Genomic DNA, 19,538 nt, shown 5'->3' on the forward strand with positions numbered 1-19,538 from the left:
GTTCTTCCCCGAGGAATCCCGCGATCAATTTCTGTCGACGAAACGAAACTTGAGCGGTCTGTTTGGCACGTTGACCATCAAATATTTGCTCCCAATGTCCGCGTAATCGTACTCGATCTTGAATTCACGCACGAGCTGGAAAAACAAAATATTTCTTGATCGATCCACGCTTCGTTGACGCTTTTCCTCGTGGAAATTATAAGAAAATTGCTCAAAAATGCGAACCTTCGACGTGAGCATCATTATTTTCCTTTCTGCCAAATTTTTACCCAGACAAGAACGCAGACCGTGACCGAAGGGAAGACAACTGAACTTTTGCCACGAATTCTCGTTCGATTCTTCGCTCAACCATCTCTCGGGCCAAAACTTGGCCGGGTCTTCGAAATTCTCCTCTCGCTGAGACGATATTTCGTTCGCCATCATCAGGCACGTCTTTGGGATCGAGGAACGCGCGGATTAGTTTTTATGGACATTTTCGTTATTTTACATTTTTCATTTTTGTTGCCCTTTCAAGCAGTTTTCATCGAGCGAACACGACTATGTTGAACATTTTTTAATGAATTTTCGTTATTGTCCAAAAAACTCACTCCTTTGGGGATCGAGTAGCCATGGAGGGTTATATTTTTCGGCAAAATCCTGCTGATGTAAGGAAAAGCTGGCCTCAGTCTGAGGCACTCGCGGAGACAAGCTTTAAGGTAAGTCATTTGATTGAGGTTTTCCTGAGTCATCGAAGATTCGCCGTTCGACATCACCGAGCTTATCTCGTCGCGAAGCTTCCTCTGGACTCTTGGATTCTTGGCCAAGTAGTACAACAGAAAAGCTTGGCTGTTTACGGTCTGCAAAGAAAAGCACAATTTTTGGGGGAAAAGGCCTTTCGAGGAGATCGAAAAGAGAAATTCTCGTTCAGGGTTACTCACAGCTTGGACTCCCAGAATTATCATGTCCATGAGCAGAGCTGAAATGTCTTCCGGATGCATCTTTTGACTCGTCAACAGTCGCTCCAGAATCGGTAAACTCTGTTCTACCTGCAGACTTTGAATTTCATGATTCTTCGACGATTTCATGCTCAATTGGTTTTCGGCCTGAGAAATGTATTTGTTGATGAGGCTAAAAAAAATGTTTAAAAAATCAATGGAATTCTGGTTTAAAAATGTCCATTTTGCATCCTCGAATTTAATAAATTGAGTAATTCGACAAAGTTTATTGAAAAATATAATTAATTTGAGGGATTTGGTTAATTCTCACTTATCGATGACGTCGCAAGCTTCAAAAAGACTTTTCAGCCAAGGTGTTTCGAAAAATCGCCAAACTTGAAATCCAGTCTCGCACCTGCTCATGTAAACGTGAGCTTTGGTCAGTGCGTCGATGATCGCGGTCGTATCAGTCGGTGAATGGGCGTCGTCTGGATCGAGGAATCCGAGTTTTCTGTTGAACATCAGGATAGAAAAGCATTCCATGCCCCATCGCGATAATTCTTTGTCAAAATTATCAGGGACCTGAAGTCCATAGAGAACAAAAATAGTGAAAAATTCGATGAAAATGATTTCCTTAACTGGAGACTGCGATCACTCACCTCGTCCTGACGGTTCCGGATCGCCCTGATCCGCTGAGCGAATTCCTCGCAGGTTGTACCCACTCGGGAAAAATATTTTGACGTTTGTTCAGCAAAGGGCTTCTCCAGCTTGGATCGGATCTCGAGCCACTCGCTGCCTTGCCTTCCTCACAAAATTCGTCAATTTTTTAAAAAACTCCAAAAGACTGAACATTTTTTTACAACATCGAAAAACTCACATGGAAAAGGGACCCGGCAGTCGGTACTTTCGATAATTGACTCGATAATGCTGAAGCACGTCGATCCCACTGCGAATGGGAGTTTCGCCCTCTTGACGAAGCACTTCAGCAATGTGCTCGGGCCTGTGGATCATCACGATGTCGTCGACCATTGGCCCGTTGATTCTCACTATCGAGCCATATTTGTTGAAAAGATATTTCATCGGCACGAAGTTTTTGTTCCAATTCAATTTCCCTGTTCAAAGTATCAACGTCGATTCAAGTGGGAGGTAAAAAAAAATTCATATTTTTTCTATGCCAATTGATTCTCATTTCATCGTAGTTGAAAGCCTCTTCGATGGAAGAATCGTTGCAACGTTGAGAATCGTCGCAACGTTCCTGCATCGACGATCGAACTTTGGGACCAAACTCCAATCTTCGGTTTTAAGGAGGTACTTCGACAGATTCGTCGTACCCTGAGTCAAATTGTTGATAAGCAAACTGCAAACCAGTTGCGTACCAAGGATTGGCACGTATTTCCAGTACTTTTCCCAGACTTTGAGGATCGCCGGGCCAGGAATGTCCTCCAGTCCCAAGAGGCCTTTCCGCAGGTCTGGCCTCTCGACCCTCGGCTCGGGAACCTCGTAGATCGGTGGGGGACTCCGATTTTCATTTGGATCGATCAACGGATCGGTCGCCGGCCTTGCTGTCATGGTGCCATCTTGAAAATGGCGATTTTTCGATCATCGGAGGACATTTTTCTCAAATAAAGCTTAACAATCGACACGCTTATCGTTTCGGCAGACACAATTTTATGAAATTTCTACTCGCTCGGTCACCAGAACATGGAAAAACTAACCGATCAGCTCCTCGGCAGAAAAATCCAACGGCTTCTGCCTCGCTTCCGCGCCTCCGAGGGGCCTCGTCATTTTGGCCAAAAACCGACATTTTATCCTCGCACTGATTCCGAGCAGGTTACTGTGGGACGCAAAACGCGTTAACAAACTGTACATTTTTATTTGTTTTTTTTCTGCTGTGATATTTTGTCAGATTATTCTCTGCGAGGAGCAACGATTGTCAATTTGATTTTGGAGTCATCGTCGTCGTCGTCCTTCGTGTGACGTGGCGGAAAACAAGCAACGATCGAGTCAATGTTCAGGCGACTTGAAGTCGCTTCTGAAGGAATTATTTTTTTCATCGGGAATATTCGATTTTTCATTTTTTTTTGGTTTTTCAAAACTTTCGATGAGAAATTCATGTTCGTGGGGTAAAAATGAAAAAGTGGAGGTAAAGGTAATGCAATTTTATTTACAGCGATACAATTTTCTTCGGTTTTGACGTTTTGCTCAAACGTCGACTTCGATTTCTTCCTCGTCGTCTTCAGCTTCCGGTTGGACGATGAGTTTGCCATTTTCTTTCAAACTTTTACGAGGCGAATCCTGCTGCGTCGAGTCCGGTCCGTTCGAGGCTGAGCTCTCGGCCTCTTTGGTGTGTCGCCACTTCATTCGTCTGTTTTGAAACCAAACCTTCACCTGGGAAATGATTGTGCGAAATGGGAAGTGAATTCGCGAAGAGACGCGTTTTCAGATTTTTTTTTTCGACGTTCCAATCCTCGTTACCTGAGCGTCGGTCAGTCCAAGAGTCGCCGCGAGTTGTCTCCTGTCAGGTTTCGTGATGTACTTTTGTATCGAAAATCTTCTCTCGAGGCCTTTCCTCTGAAGAGAACTGAAGACCGCTCTGGACCACGATCTCTTCCTTCTCGTAGCAGTTTCGCTCGTGACCGTTGTGTTTGGAGTTTGGAGGATCGGCACTGTCAATGAATTCCCCATGAGAGATCGCGATTGTTATTAATTCAACGACGAAACTCGTCGATTTTCTCGATTCTTTACTTCCCGAACAAACTTCCGCCTAATCAAATTCGACGAAGACGATAAAATAAAACCGCGGAGGGGGAGCAGCAATTATGGTTAGAAAAGCTTTCAAATTTGTTGGAATACGAGAGCGTAAAAGAGAGAGAGAGAGAGAAGAATGCCCTCGACAGCAGATATTTTCGTGTTTCTTTGCTCTGAAGAAGCTCCGTTGAGATTCTGTGGTGCACTTTCTGGCTGATTTACAACCGTATCAACGTATACAACACATGTACAGAGGGTAAACACTTCTGGGATCCGCCCACGATTCTCGAAACGAGGGTATTAATGACGGCCATTAAGAAATATTGAATCGATACATTTTGGGGCTCGAAACGTTTCGGCAAATTGTTTAAAATTCAAATCAATAAATCTTCAAAGATCCAGGAATAATGGAACGAGGCCACGAAGAGAGGCGATTTGTCGAAAATCGTTGACTCCCTAAAAGTTAAGTCGAATCAGCAACATTTTTGGGAATAAAACGAAAAATTTTGGCGAAAAGTTTTCATCGAGTCGGAGCAACGTTTTAGTAGCCAATTGATTTCCCTCCTCGGGACGTTTTTTGGGCTGTGATTCGAGCGGGCGACGCGAGATGATCGAGGGCCAAAGGAGAAGAGGCCACCCCGATCTTTAACGAACCGGGAAAACTCACCGAGCTCGAAACCACGCTGTTTACCACTACCGTAAACCTTCACCGTTGGCACTTAAGATGTCGTTTAAACAGAGGCAGGAAACACGAGAATACACACTGGTACGTAAATATTATGCCCTACTTGCCTCTCTCACATTCAGAATCTCGAGAAACGGAAAAGACACTCTCTCTCTCTCTTTCCATATGGTCTCGTCTGCTCATGACGTAATGCAGAAAGACCTTTAAGGCAATGGGTTGAAAGTGTCTTACGTCAAGTTCCCGACCCTGCTTCTCGACCAATTTCGTAAAATAACAATCGTTTTCGAAAATAAATGGACCGTTACAATTATTTGTAGGTTTTATTGTTACTTCTTTTATTGTTAAGGAACGCGTTACTTGTGAGTCCAAAAAGCAACTGAACTTTTCGAAGCTCTTTCGATCGATGATCGAAGAAACGATTAAAACTGATTCTCGCAGTTATTAAAATATAGTGTGTAACTTATTTGGTGAGATTGATCAATTTTTAATACAATCAGAGCGGTTGAAATACTTTCGTAGTAAATAAATCGTCAAGCAAAATGCGACAACAGCCATTTTATATTAATATGCGTATGCATATCGTAAACCTCCCACTGTTTATGTCGTCATTGCTCATTAACCTCAAATAAGTGTTTTTCTTTTTCCATTCCCAAGTGATTTTCAATGGTAACAAGACTTTCTCGGGACATGATTGATATCTAAAAATATTATATTTTCTTACTCTCGTTTTTGGCTCTCTAAAGTTGGGAGGAGACTAATTCATTAAATTCAAATCGTTTCACAGGGAGTGTGCCTGCCATAGGAGCTTAATTGAGGCTTCAAAAAATGTGATTTTCGTTAACTGTTTTTTCGACGCCGTAGATCCTATAATAATTGCGAGAATAGTTGTTTGGTGTGTATTTCTAGCATATTTCCAAATGTCAACTCTTAAAGTTTGAATTTTCGATTTCCATTAGATTCGCGTGATCTTAATGAATTTTTGACGAATTAATTAAATGTGGCAAGGAATTAGAAACATTTTTATGCAAAAAACGAAAATTATTCGTTACTAATTATCGTTAGCAATGAATTGTTGATTGTTAATTATTGTGGTTATTCTTTTGTTAATTGTTGGTTGCTCGAATACGATTTTGATGATGGTTTAAACGAAAATGAATTTTGGAGATGGAAGAAAAAGCTCGACTCACCTCTCGGGACTGGCCGCACAGGTGCGGTTCTGTAAAATTGTCCGTAATTGTCCAAGAGTCCGGAATAATTGGAAGATCGATTGATCGGCGAGGCCGATGACTGGGGGATCGACGATCCAAGATCCCGGTAACCTTCACAACCCCCGAAATTAGCGGGGAAAGCGTAATGGGCGAAAATTACTTTTGTACACTTTTTTGGGGACAAGTCACTCGACAATATCCTGTCGATGCCGAATTTAAGGGACGAAGAATCGGACATGACACGAGTTTCGAAGTTCTCCATGTTTGGGATAAACGAACGATTTTCTTGTTTATTTTGTGCACGAATTCACTGTCATTTTGTTATATTATAAACTTTTTTAAATAAATTAATTTTCGTAAATTAAACGGAATAAATAAATAACTGAATTTGTTGATTTTTTAATCCTCGATAAAAGGAAATCTTTGGAGAGAAAATAAAAATTTAATCTACCAAAGAGAGAGTCGCTCGAGGGTGGAAAGATCGAGAAGATTAACTAACTGGGATCTCGACGGGTTTACGAAATTTCAACGTTTCGAGGGAAAGTGGAAAAAAATGTGAGAAAACTCCCAAGTGGCTAATCTCCCTCGTGATTCGTTGCTCCTCCCAGACTCCGGGGCGTGGCCATCCTCGTGAGATTCATCCGGGAGAATCCGAGTTTAATCACGAGCATCTTGGAAGCTGCGAAAATAAATATCGGCAGATCATTGTTTCGGGGAATCTGTGAGAGAGCCCCTCTCTCTCGCTCTTGCCCAGTTTAATTCGGTTACTCGTGGCCAATCGAGTTTCAAAGTGGTGCTAATTTCGTCTTTCGTATATTTTAACACGCTCGATCGATCCTTGGAAATAAATGGATCATCTTATCGATCTTCATGCGCCTCATTTATTTTCTACTAAAATTTATTCACCGTTCAAGCAAAATGAAAAATATAAATTCCTCAAAAATTTATCACTTTTACTCATTTTTACAAATTCCCTTTATTGGCTTTCTCGTTTAACTTTCAAAAAATATATTCATAGCTATCGAAAAAGTTTCGATTAAAGATCACCATTTCAGTTCCTATTTCCAGGGGTTTGAGAAAACGAATGGATTGGTCGATAAATAAAAACGATTTTTCGTATAACTTTCAAGATTTTCTTCATCTTTATAAACGATTAGAAAATTATTTACTTACCATTAGCAAGTAACTAATGGAGATGAAGAAAAAACGTAAAATTTGAAGATTGTTTTTTCGAGCCATATGGTTATCGTCGTATCCAGCTTGTGCGACTTGTATACAGTGAGCTTAGGTGTTTATTTGTTGAGCGAACGTACGCCCTGGGTGATTCTCGAACCCACACGGCGAGCATGTTCTTTTTGCCGTACGTGCATCCACACATTCATGAGACAAAGAACTATTCGATTTTATTAGGTTTTAACATTCTACGAACGAACGAGCTGGATTCGAATTCTAATCTTCACAACGATTCCTCATTTCCCACATTTCAGAGCTTTCTCCTTAGCAACAATGTAAAATTCATTCTCACACCGAATTGCAATGTAGATCAACGAATCCTGAATCCTTTTGACCCCAAAAAATTGTCAAATTCAATCCAATGTACAAACAGAAAATAAATCTAATCGAAAAAATAAAAATTATCGAGTTTGCCAAGCTTTTTATTCACCTTCATCGTCTTTCATTGCCTTACATCAGCATAACATTCTGACAACATTATCATGCCACGATACATTCTGTCCTGATCGAAATCGTTTTCCATTGGATCGATGAGCCAAGCCTGTCGTTTTGGTCTCTTATATTTCTGCAAATTCTAAAAAAAATATTTATTTTTATGGTATTTCAATCAAGTTTTTTTTTTATTTCGATTCATTTTATTTAAATAACTTGTCGATCGATTTTGACTACTTTGGAAAATGTGAATATTCAGAATGAAAAAGAAAATGAAAATAAAAAATTGTTGAATTTTACCGAAAAAACTATAACGCTTCCGGACGTGGCTGCAGTCTGATTCCTCCGGATGGCCATGATGATGAGAGAAATCAAGTAACCACCGAATGCGAGAAAGGACAGAGCTGTCACTGTCAGCTGGAAGATTTTCGAAATTTTCGAATCTTTTCCTTTCTCGTCCCAGTAGTCCTCGTGTCTCCTGATCGATTTTCTCGTGCTTATTCTTTTGAGAGGCTGTGCCACTGGGAGGGAGAGTGCCGTGGATCTCGCTGGGTTATCGGGGAGCTTCGATCCTTCTGCGATTCGTTTCGACGAGTTTGGAATAAAAAATTGTAAGTTTTTTGACGAAATTAGAGTTTCGACCCTCGGCGCGTGTCGAATCTCACCTTCGTCGTCGCCGATCAGGTTCGTCCTGATCCGAATGAGTCGGTCCAGTGGCAGTTCACTCAAACTCCGAATTTCCTCGGTAAAAAAGTTGCCTCGATCGTTCACGACGCCAGAAAAATGGCAAAAAGCACAGAGCAAAAGAAAAATGAATTTTCGATGGAACATGCTGAAAAACGAGAACGAAAAGTCGATCGTGGGCTCGAAATCTTGAGACTCGAATGACCTGAGCGTTGCAACGAATTCTCAACAACTTTCAGGCTCTTCGCTTGGTCGACGGAGCGAGAAACAACCTTCCCCCGCCGACTTTGTCAACGTTTTTATTTCGTGCTCGAAATAATTGCTGCCCCCTCGTTGTCACGCCGCTCCATCCCGGTAACGGGGCCTCCGACGCCCGGATTATTTCGCTTTTCAGTGCCGAACGGTATCACCGGAGACGAACATGTCCACTCCGGTGCTCATTCTTTTGACCATATTTTTGCAAAGTTTTCTCGTCCGTGCCAGTGAGAAAGAAGGTAAAACGAACATTTTTTATTGATTTTATCGAAAATGCTCTCTCACCGAGTGCCTCGTTTTGCTCTGGTCCTCTAAATTCTCTTTTCCTCTTTGGATTCGAAGGCGTTTTCGACAAAATCAAATCAGGCTTGCAGTACGCTACGGACTATTTGAAAACGGCGAAGGAAATCGCTGACCTCGTGTCCAGGAGTCTTGGACATCGAAACAACGATAGGAATCACAGCAAAGGCGAGGAGGAGGCTAACAGGAACAGGAAGAACGATGAAAAGCGGGGGGACGACTCGGGCAGGGATGACGGGAGATCGAAAAACTCGAAAACTCCGAATTTGCTCTCCGGATTCTTCAGACTCCTCGGACTCGACTCACCGAGGATAGCTGCGATCGCTGTCAACAGCGTAATTTTCCTGGCCCAAATGGTGATTCGATAGTCTCTGAAAATGTTTTATAATCGAAAAACATTCTTCGATAATTTTAATCTTTTTCAGATCAGCTCGCTCTTCGAAGTGAAACCAAAGCTGGTGGAGGAATCGAGAGCAAGGAGCGACGAAAGTCTTTTCGATCCGTTGGATTTCATCGTTGAAAATAAAAACGAAAAGGTGAGAAAATTAAATTTCTTTTCCATTTTTAACGAATCTCACATTCCTCTGACAAACGCGATCGAGTGAATTTGCACCTTCGATTTCAGGTCCAAAGTTTAGTGGAGCAAGCCAAAGATCCACGACTGCCGATACACTTGATAGAAAAACTGGACGGTCCCAATTCCGCGTGCGTGAGACTTTTCATCTGCAAAAGTTCACCGATAATATTGGCAGCTCAGAATTCGTTGAAAAATAGAACAGTCGAAAGAAGATTTGACATAACGTCGTGGCTCCCAAGGATGGAAGACTTCGAGGATAACGCGGACAGATGCGACGAGAAGCATGACGACTGCGCCTTGTTCCCGGAATGACGTGACCCACGATTGTCATCTGGAAATATAATTTAAAAAAAGTATTAAAACGTGCAGATTTCGAGAAATTTTCAGACGGACATAAAAAAAAAAAAAAGAAAAAAACAAACGGGACTGGGAGCAAGAGAATAAAACACCTCGTATTTAAAACAAAACAATTTCACTTTATTCGACAAACATAAATGCGAAATATAAAAAATAAAGGTGTGAAAAACGATTAAACCGAACAACAATTCATTTTCAAAGATCTGACTGTCGCGCACCTTTGCAATAAAAAGCTATGACCGGATCATAGATTGCAATCTTATCATTGGCTCGATCAGCACAGAACAGACTAGAGAAATATTTCAAAAAATTTTGATTATTTGTTCTTACTTTTGGTAGTAGCGATTAAAATGTAATAACTCGATTGATTAGGTGCGAATTCATTGAGTGGGATGACGTACATTCGATTTCATTGGGCTCGAGACTAGTGACTAGAGTAATCATATTTTTTTATAATCTAAAGGACGGTTCACTACTGGTCTTCTAATGAAAATCGTGAAATTTCAAATTATTCTTATTGGCTGACTCGATAGTTTCTCTTACAGCTAAAAGAGGATTCTCTTATCTACAATGATTCTTCAGCTTTTTACTCTCCATTAAACAATGAGTACGCAATGAGATATTATTATTTCGATGAGATTTGGCAAATTCGTAATCTTTTATCTTTTCCAGTTTTCGTTATCATACATATCGACCTGTATCTTCTTATTGTAATCGTTAAATTTTTGGCAATCGAAATGTACACGTATATAATTGTACATATAAATGTTCATTTGTATAATCGTGCGACGAACCTGAGGAATAATCGAGACCCGACGACGTTCTCTATAAATAATCTGCAAATATTTCTATGTATTTACACGTGTATATGAAATAAAGCGGGGCTCGAAAAGGTTTCGAAAAAATAATCAAGTCTGCAGTAGAAAAAAAAGTGTTTCAATCTTGCCTCCTAGTGTTAAATTCTGTTGAAATTTCGATTGCTTTTTCCAACTGCACTCAACGCAGTCCGAGAGCATTTAAACGACTGATTTTGTCGAAGTCTTTTCTTTAAATCAATCTTCGTACGTATGCTCATAAAACGTACATTTTATAATACAGTCCGTAGTAGTGGTTAAATATGATACAATTGAATGGTAAGAAAAACGAATGGAAAAGTTGTACACAGATTTGAATAAAAGTCTCTTGAAACAAGTTTTTCTTCGTTCTCGATGGGTCTTCGAATGGACCGAAGGCTTTTTCGAGTACTCGATTATTTACAACAGGGATAAGGCATCGGGGAACGATCGTTCGACGACGGTGTCGCAATGACAATGCTCAATTGAGTTTGTTTGACGACGTTGGAGAATTAATGATAAGTTGAAAAATACAGTCATTCGAAGGTTGACCTGATCCCTGATTCGTTGACCAATTATCGGACTTGTGTCCGGGTTGATAAATATTTAATAATTATTTGAGTACGAAGTGGGTGTTTACGGGGGTAAAATACACGCTCGATCTGATCGCATATTCGGGCCAATAGTGAGAATAATTAAAATGTAAAATAAAAAAAGTTTCGACCAATTGTTGATTGTTGCTTCTTCAGTGCCAGATGCCTCAGTATTTCTCGATAGCATCGAAGTGGAAACTTCTGCAATAATTCCTTCCCAGGAATAGCACGTTTCGATAGTTGAGAGATAACTAAATGGCTAACTGAATATCGCTTAGAGAGTCGCTTGACCAGGACTCATCGGGTCCGTGGTCTCGATCCTCGCCTGCCTCAACCAATCCCTCATGTGCCTCGTTCTCTCGATTAAACTCGATGCTCCACCACGCTCGACCGTACCAACGCTCGTGGTGAAACCACTCGTCGGACCGTACTGAGCTATTATATTCTGAGTCGTTGTTGTCGGTGGATGAGACGCGGTCAGTTGGGACAAAATGTTCGACTGGATATTCGGTGTCCCGAATCCTGCAATAGAAAACGCACGTTTACGAAAAACGATGAGGCAAAAAGGGTGGAGAAAATTGACTTTTCTCCAGCCTCCCAAAGTTCAAACCCTCGAATTACGCTGCGAAAGAAGCAGCTCGAGAAAAATAGTATCCAAATGAGTTTCCATCCTGAAGATACTGACCCTGCACATTGTTCGATTGGGTGGTCAAATGTTGAAAAGGAAGCCATCCAAGATCCGAGTACATGAGCGTGGGCGGTGGGGGAATATTGTTGTCCTGGCGTTTGTTGAGAACGCCCCAAATCTCGCGAATCTCAGAATTGAGATTTTCCAAACTGGCTATTATTTCTGTAGATTCTTGATAATGATCCGGTTTGTTGCCTGTAAAAGAAAGCGGCGTGAGTTTCAACGATAGTTTGATGACGAATTTCGATCGATGCAACGATTGGTTGAGAAGTTACCGATGAAAGTGTCACTAGCAAGGTCAGTGGAGCTGAAACCGCTGCTGGCACTGGACATGTCGCTCAATGTCATCTCGTCGCTTTTCAAGGGCACTGACTCGGTCTCGTTTCGCTTGGTGTTCGCAACCCTTTCCAGGGATTGTTCCAAGTGTCGGAGATAAATGACTTTCTCGCCTAGAAGACTCCTCGTTCGATGAAGGCTCACTTCCATGTCTGAGAGTTCGCGTTCCTCCTTTGAGGGTTGAAAAGATAATTAGAAAGTCTTAGGATAATTATGAGAGTCAAAAGAATGAACGTTGATCGAGTTCTACGTACTTGGACAAGCTGCTCCAGCGTTGCTCTGACGCTCTTTTGCTTCCACGCTCTCTGACGACTCTGAAACGCACTTCGCTGGACCCTGAGAGCTTCCCTGGCTCTTTTGACCGAGTCCCTTTCGACGTGGATTCTATGTCTGAAGAATTCCAGTTCGGAGGACGTGTTCGGAGGAGCTGAACGAATAAAGAGATCGATAAGTGACAGGAAATCAACAAAAAACTTTCCTTCTCGTCAATTGGAACTTACTTTTGTCCTGGAACGGATAGCGCAGAGTGTAAGCTGTCTCGGTACTCGGCAATTGATCACCAAGATCCTCGAGTTTCTCCAACTGTTTGCGAATGTTCTCCACCGGATTTTCCGTCCCGTTGGCGGCGTTGCTGCTGTTGTTATTGTTGTTGTTGCTGGTGCTACTGTTATTGTTGTTTTGGGATTGTTTGACCGAACTCGAAGATCTGCGGGCGAAGGATTTTCTCTTATTTTTCAATATGTTCGAATTGACCGTCTCACTCGCTGTCGTCGCGTCATCCGATTCAAACTTTGCTGATGACCTTGAAGAACAATCCCCGGCTGTTAGGTTGGCTGCTCGTGAAAATCCTCCCGTCGATGATCGCCCTCCGCACTCTGAATCTTCGGCCTGCGATTTGTTCGGATTGGATGAGTCAGGCTGCTGCTGTTGCTGCTGCTGCTGCTGCTGCTGGAAACCTGGTTTTTGGGCCCTTGGATATCCTGCGTTATTGACGATCGAGCTCGAGCGTGTATTCGTGGGCGATGCCCTGTTGGTACGAGTTAAGGCCTATAGCCAGACATTAGGGCGAATCGTATGGGCATGAACTCGGCATCTTTACGGTCAATACATTATTTCCAAGCTCTTTAAGTGTCATGACAGAGCGACTCTGATCAATGAGAATGACATTTAACGTTCTCATCGTTAATGGATCTAAGCGACCGTGAAGATACTAACGACTTTGTGTCTCTCGAATGGTGGTGCATTTCTCTATTCATTCTCACAAGAGACGATACTAAATGGTGATACGAGTATGAGCTAGCGAGTTCCATGGTTTTTTAATCTTTTACTCGTCAATTTCACTCTGGAGCAATTCTGTTTGGGAATTGTTTTTGCAAAATTATCATTTCCCGCTGGCAAAAGTGAGGTTGAAGTTTCTAGAATTTCGAAAATTTGTTTAATGAAACTTGAGAAAACAATGAACCGCCTTTGAAGCGATGACTAAAAAGGATAAATTGGACGATCGAATTGTTGAAAAAATACTTTTTTTTGGTGAAACGAAATAAATTTATTGCTCTTCTAACGAACTATCGATAATCGAGTTTCCGCGATGCGAGTTTTCCATTCAGTTTGTGGATTGATCAATGAAAACGATGTTTACAAACGATCTATAGTGCGCGAATGGTAAATTATAAATTCGAAGAAGAATGAAACTCACTTTTGATCGGACGAGTCGGTTCGATCGGTTCTCGTCCTCACTGATGTCGATTTCTCGGTTTCGGAAGTCGTCGCATTCCCCTCCTTCCTCTTGCTTCTTCTCTCGACGGCTAATCTCACGTCGTTTTTCAATTTTGAATATTTGTCCTTGAGAGTTTTGTATTTGTCCTCGAGCAGCCTCTTCTCGCATCGTATTTTCTCGAAATCAACTGTTTCCTGGCGATTGACTCGCTCCGCTTGTTTTTTCGCTTCCTTCTCAGTGTCTCGGGAAAAGTCTGATCGTATTTCCTCCAGCCTCTGTTTGTAGACTTTTCTCGCTAAGCTCTCCTGTGGGGAAACAAAGAACGTTATTTTTGGCAAAAAAAAAATGGGAAGGAGAGAATATTTCGTTATCGAGAAGATTTGGAATAGATAAAATGAGACTCACGTCCATGCGGAAATCCCTGAGAATTTCTGCCAGGCACTTTTCATGGTCCTCGGTAATCTTCATAATTTTTTCTCTCTGTCGCGTTCTCAGATCGTTTCTCAAGTCATCAAATTCTTTTTCCAGTTGTTTCTTCATTTCCTCGATTTTCTCATTCTGTTGTTTGTTTATTTCGAGCTCGGCAAGTTTCAGAGCTTTTTCCTCCGCCATGCTGTTCTCATGCTCGTGGAGCAATTTGTCCATTTCTTGATTGCGCAGCTCCAGCAATTCTCTCTTTCTTTGATCAAGTTCGATTTTGAGGTTTTCGAGAATATCTTGTCTCTCCTTTTCGTAGCAAATTTCAAGCTCGTTTCGAACTTTCTTCAAGTTTTCTTTCCTCAGTTGATCCATTTCAGCGATCAACGTCTCAATCTCCTGTTTTTCTTTTTTCCCCAGCTCAATCCTCAATTCTTCCATTCGTTTTTCCATTTCAGCCTCGAATTTGGCTCGCTCGATGGCAAAATTTTCCTCCATCTGTCGTTTCGAATGAGCCAAACTCACCTCCAATTCCCTCTTGTACGACAACAATTCACGATCGTGCTGTTTGTGCATCACCGATTTGACCTCGTTCGAGTTTGACCTCGACGACGTTCGACCCCTCTGCTGTTCCTGGCTGACCGTTTCGAGATCTTGTCGCAGTTTGATCATTTGGTAAACCTGCTCTCGCTCACGCTGCTCGTCCTTTTTTGCTCGCTGATCGGTGCGTTTCATATTCTCCAACATAATTTCTTTGTTTCGTCTAATGTCATCCAACATACTCGACTTACTCTCGTCCTGATTGCTACTCCTGCTCTCACTTTCGCTCTTGGAATAAATATCAATGTTACGAATATTGCTGAATTTATTTTTTGGCAAATAATCTTGATCCACGTCGGTGGAGTCGTTATTCGACAATTGGCTCAAATGCTCTTTTTCCGAAACGTTTTCAACGAGGAATCGTCGACCGATGATTTTCGTGGGCTTCGAAGTTGCTTCGTCCTGATTTTTCTCATTCTCATCTCCTTCTGCCCCATTTTTTTTCTCAACGTTGCCATCACCGTCGGACATCAAGTTTTCCCTTCCTTCGCTCTCTTCCTCTTTGAGGCTGGTCGTTCGCTCTTCAGCTTCCGATTCCGCGTCCAATTTGACCTCCACCGCTGGCTTTTCTTCCTTCGAGTTGATCGATTCTTCCAGCTCGTTACTCTTGCCCTCGGCCCCATATTCCCGGACCATCGAGTCCAAATCCATGAGCCAAGCATTCGCCGCACGCTTACCAACGATCGGGCCTATTCGAGGCTGAGATTCCACCCTCCGAAGACTTTGATTGAGGGGCTCGCTCTTTCGTAATCGATAATTGACCGAGCCAACCGATTCAGAGTCTGAATTATCCTCGTTTCCTTCTTTCTCTTCGCTAGCCCCGATCTTTTTCTCCTCGTCGTCGTTCTCGTCATCGAAACTTGTGAACGTAAATTTAATGTCGTCCGGTGGTTTCTCAAGGTCGAAACGCACGCTCTTACGTTCCTCATCGGTCGTTGCTTTCTCTTCTGTAACTTTGAATGGCATTTCATACAAACTTTGCAACGGCGGTAGCAGCAGCAGCAGCAGCAGCAGCAGCAGCAGCGTTCTTTCATTCGATCATTCAAAATAAAATAGAATCTTTCATTTCAAGTGCAACTTACCAATTTCTGGTGGTTTTTCGCGCAGTATCGACTTGGGTCTCTCTCCCGGAGTGATTGGAAAATTGTCACCGGGAGTGGAGGCTCGTTGAAAGTCGTCAATTTTCCCCGAGTCTTGGCAGGGCGTCGTGTCGCGGCTTCTGTTGCTCTTCAGAAACATAAAACCGCCCCCGGTGAGGGTCAATTCTTTCTGCTGGCTCAAATTCCGCGGATGTTTTTCCTTGTCGAATCTTTCGATGCTCGATTTAGTCTCGGATCTTGTGAGCGAGCTCGCGCTCAGTTTGTCAATGTCGATTACATTTTCCTCGCTGTTGAACCTGCTCGAGAGTTGTTCCCAGTCTTTCTCGTATCTGGGGCTCATGGACTCCGATCTTTTCACGATTTCCTTCAGCCTCATTTCCCTCTCAGGGCTCCCGAGCAGTCGAGGGGTTTCGTAAAATTTTGGATCTTGAAAAACTACCTTCGTGTAATCCCGCGATGCTCGATCGGTCATCAGAGAACAATTCGGGTTTTCAGGCTTCGCTGGCTCGATCGAAACTCGACGGTGGGATAAACTCGCCTCCTTCTTTGGACGCACGATCGAATCCAGCGACGATTTTCTCAAAGGAGCCAACTTTGTTGGTATCTTCGTCATTCCTCCTGCCAACTTTGACTCTTTTGGCAAGCTCGCCTCCTCGTGAGAGTCCAATTCTTTAGCCGTTGTTTTTGAGTCATCGTCTGATGCATGCACATTTAATTACATTTTTTCTCCGAGTTTTCTCTCCAAGATTAATTATTTTAAAAAAAAACTCCAAATCTCCAAATCTATTCATCGAAACGAAGAGGGCGCACCGAACTCTTTCATAATATTGGGAGGAAAAACGACTTTCTTCGACATTTAAACAAAACTTTATCAAAATCGATTCATTTTCATCCAATTTGCTTGATTCAAAAAATTATAAAAATTCAAGTAGAACGAAAATCACGGAAAAATCGAATACGATCGTTTGACAATTTGAAATAGAGAAAAATACTTTTCACCTCAATCATAAAAATCAGTTTAAATGCTTTTTGACAAATTTATTGAAAATTTGGAATGTTTTGTACCAAGACTGTGTTGGCGCGTTCCAGAAGCTCTTGCCCGCTCGACCAGGGCGCGATTTTTTGCATCCAACGGGTGCTCCCAAGTCGTTGTTTTAGTGCTTGCTTGATAATAATACCAAGATCCGGTATTCTCGTCGAGACAAGGGGTCCAACCTTTCGGCAACGGAGCCATCAAGCCTTCGCGGGCAAGATCGAGGAGATGAGATTCCGTTTCAGGGTCGATGCCCACCCGCCTCGCGTAGTCGAGAATCTCTGTAAATTTATTTGAAAAAATTAATAAAAATCCTCAATAAATACAATTCGCGAATAAAATTTTCGTCGAGTTTTCCCGGGGGGATGAAAATTCGTGCCTAATTTGGACCGAAGTCTCGCAACGTCCAGGATCGATTTCCACCCTTTTAACAGCTTGAGTAATGGGAGCGCGTTAGTGATTTTTCCCTCGTTTTTAATTTACATTAAAAATAACGTTGGCGCGTAGACACGGCTCGCTGGAAGGTCGACTCTTTATTAAAAAGCCCGGAGAATGAGGGAGGAATGTCGCCAAGAGAAAAACTATTGTCCGCACCTAGTTCAGTAAACGGAAGATCATCGTGGGCGCAGCAAAATAAAAAAGTAAAATAATCAGAAAACCATGAGCCTCAATTCCCAGAATTCGTTTAATTTCACCTTAAAAAAGGCATCAAATAACGAATCAGAATTTCTCCACCTTCAAAAGTAGCCACCGAATCGAGAGGACGAAAAAAAAGATTTTTTTTGCCGAGGATCGATTCCGAACGAATTGTGTTCAAAATCCCTCGTCAGTGGCAAAGCACTAATAAAAAATGGAAAAAAACATATCGACGAGTAACAAAACATGTTTACGAAATTTGTGAGGCAGCCCCGCTTCGTGTCATCCGGCCGAGGACCTTTTGACGTGTTAACTACTCGCAAAATAATTCAGGCACATCTCGTCGAGTCTCGAGTGCCACGACAGTGGAGTGACAAAGGCAAAGAGCCCGGGGACAGAGCAGAGGGAAAAAGAAGGATAGTCGAAAGGCTTGGCTCCGGGCTGACGATTAAAAATTCCATCAAGCCTCTTTTGACAGGTGTTGAGAACGTATGCGTAACGCTGGGGGTGCAGTAGACTCTCGATATATGCGAGCAGAGATACCCCCACGTACGTCGAACGTATATGCGTGAATACGAAGGAGCAGCTGTCTTCAGTCGATAAACTTTCAGCCAGGCGAGCCAGCCCCCAACGAAGTTCCATTTCCTGTTCTCCTGTCACACTCGAAAGTACGTCAAATTCGAAGGAAAAACCCAAACAAAAGTCCGCCAGGAAGATATTGTTTTGAGGACGAATATTAATTTTTTTAAGAGAATTGTCATAGCTGAGAAGATACGGGGATAAAAAAGTAGACGCGACAACATTTTCGCCGCACTGCGGTCCCTATTGATTTTCCCTGGTGAGCACCACAGCACGCTACACAGCACTCAACCGCCAGCCTCGCTATAGCTATAGGCGCGCCTTGAAACGTTGTAAATAAACAAGAACAACACGAGGCGGTGGATGGGACTCGGTATTTTTATTTTCATTCCGTAACAAAGGCCAAAGATCATGGCTAAAGTCACGGGGGACTGCGAACGCTGTAGGGGAGCGAGGGTTTTTAGATCACTGAAAAACAATTGGGAAATTTGACGACTTTTGTGAATGGTTGTTTCAGTGATTTCTTTAGAGCCTCGGAACCGAAAATCTGCGAATTCTTTATTCGCACTTTTCTTGGTGCGGTGAAGCAGCGAAGTTTCCGAAGTGCGATTCGAAAAAAGCGCTTCGGAGGATACTTTCGAATTGCTGTCGATTGTGCAATTGGGAAGGACCCACTTTTCGACTGTTTTTGAGACTTTTTTGGTTTTTTTCGTACAAAAAACTGAGGTTTTTCGATGCTGCAGGCTTTTGTGCACAATTTTAATGCTCGTTAAGGAATTTTGACGAAATTTGTCGATGGAATTATTCCAGAATGATTTTGGGGACCTTGAATGATTTTTTTGGGTGAAATCGTACGTGTCTGAATATTTTTAAAGATTCTGGTCAAGAGTGATAAAATTTGGAGAATTTTTTGTTGTACCTTCGTTCGACGGGTGGGAGGCCTCGTCAAAGACCTCCCTGCAGACAATGACGGCTCCGCTGTCCTGTGATATACTCATTTTGTCAACACACACTCGATGAGCCTCAAAATTTAACTTTTTATATTATAACGTTAACGCTGTCATAACCGTGACGGAAAAGGCGCCCGGGACTCGCTCGTGGTAACCTCATTTTCGCCTTGTTATTGAGAGGGGATGGGGCTGGTGGTTTTTTTTATTTTCTACTCCGTGCTTGCACCGCGAACCGAACACTTGGACGGTCAATGTCGAATTCAACTTGAATATCGAGGAAGGTTTTATCCGGGGAAACGTTGACGCCAGCGCTCCCAGCAACACTGACAGCGACCTTCGGAAACACGAGAAAAAATTCGTCGTACCGACCGACGATATCCGAAGTCTATCACCGTCGGTTGTAATATCTTCGGTCCAGTACCGCACTTTCGTTGGTAGTTTAGATTTTCCAGGTTAACAATTTCCATCAAGAATAGAAAGTTCTAAGCTCTTTTAATTTAATTTTTTTGAAGGATTCTAATTGTTTTTACGGTTTGGTGCGCAACATCATTGTGCATTGATTGGTCGGTGTAGAAAAATGTGAAATTTAAATATGTTCGATTGGATTTTGAATATTTTATGTTCGGTTTGTTTACGTTCACCGCGTATTTACTTTTCATGCGC

The 19,538-nt window shown here is 42.3% G+C and overlaps 4 protein-coding genes across 6 annotated transcripts; 1 reads left to right on the forward strand and 3 right to left on the reverse strand.

Annotated features, from left to right (window-relative positions):
* Positions 1–8: 8 nt before the first annotated feature.
* LOC122418386 (probable cytochrome P450 12a5, mitochondrial) lies at positions 9–6,016 on the reverse strand. The gene is made up of 12 exons (XM_043432556.1): positions 5,535–6,016; positions 3,390–3,580; positions 3,123–3,302; positions 2,610–2,730; positions 2,246–2,491; positions 1,792–2,026; positions 1,574–1,715; positions 1,246–1,496; positions 918–1,107; positions 588–836; positions 226–432; positions 9–135 (listed from the first exon to the last, which is right to left on the reverse strand). Exons 1-12 carry the CDS (start codon positions 5,815–5,817, stop codon positions 25–27), a joined length of 2,406 nt encoding a protein of 801 aa, XP_043288491.1. The 5' UTR covers positions 5,818–6,016; the 3' UTR covers positions 9–24.
* Positions 6,017–7,224: 1,208 nt separating this feature from the next.
* On the reverse strand, positions 7,225–8,086 carry LOC122417957 (uncharacterized). The gene is made up of 3 exons (XM_043431907.1): positions 7,886–8,086; positions 7,521–7,795; positions 7,225–7,362 (listed from the first exon to the last, which is right to left on the reverse strand). Exons 1-3 carry the CDS (start codon positions 8,049–8,051, stop codon positions 7,231–7,233), a joined length of 573 nt encoding a protein of 190 aa, XP_043287842.1. The 5' UTR covers positions 8,052–8,086; the 3' UTR covers positions 7,225–7,230.
* Positions 8,087–8,277: 191 nt separating this feature from the next.
* LOC122418105 (uncharacterized) lies at positions 8,278–9,516 on the forward strand. Its single transcript, XM_043432148.1, has 4 exons — positions 8,278–8,398; positions 8,502–8,815; positions 8,885–8,995; positions 9,085–9,516. Exons 1-4 carry the CDS (start codon positions 8,326–8,328, stop codon positions 9,346–9,348), a joined length of 762 nt encoding a protein of 253 aa, XP_043288083.1. The 5' UTR covers positions 8,278–8,325; the 3' UTR covers positions 9,349–9,516.
* Positions 9,492–19,120, reverse strand: LOC122418104 (centrosomal protein 164). 3 transcript variants are annotated; one of them, XM_043432147.1, is made up of 11 exons: positions 18,845–19,120; positions 16,743–16,991; positions 15,660–16,373; positions 13,966–15,530; positions 13,540–13,865; positions 12,646–12,870; positions 12,344–12,549; positions 12,098–12,270; positions 11,783–12,014; positions 11,505–11,702; positions 9,492–11,341 (listed from the first exon to the last, which is right to left on the reverse strand). In XM_043432147.1, exons 1-11 carry the CDS (start codon positions 18,921–18,923, stop codon positions 11,094–11,096), a joined length of 4,215 nt encoding a protein of 1,404 aa, XP_043288082.1. In that variant the 5' UTR covers positions 18,924–19,120; the 3' UTR covers positions 9,492–11,093. The 3 variants fall into 3 exon arrangements, with proteins under 3 accessions (XP_043288082.1, XP_043288081.1, XP_043288079.1); XM_043432146.1 differs by having other exon boundaries at positions 12,344–12,870; positions 13,966–15,524; XM_043432144.1 differs by having other exon boundaries at positions 12,344–12,870.
* Positions 19,121–19,538: the final 418 nt, after the last annotated feature.

Source organism: Venturia canescens, chromosome 11 (genome assembly GCF_019457755.1).
Source record: "Venturia canescens isolate UGA chromosome 11, ASM1945775v1, whole genome shotgun sequence".
In the NCBI taxonomy this organism is placed as follows: domain Eukaryota; kingdom Metazoa; phylum Arthropoda; class Insecta; order Hymenoptera; family Ichneumonidae; genus Venturia; species Venturia canescens.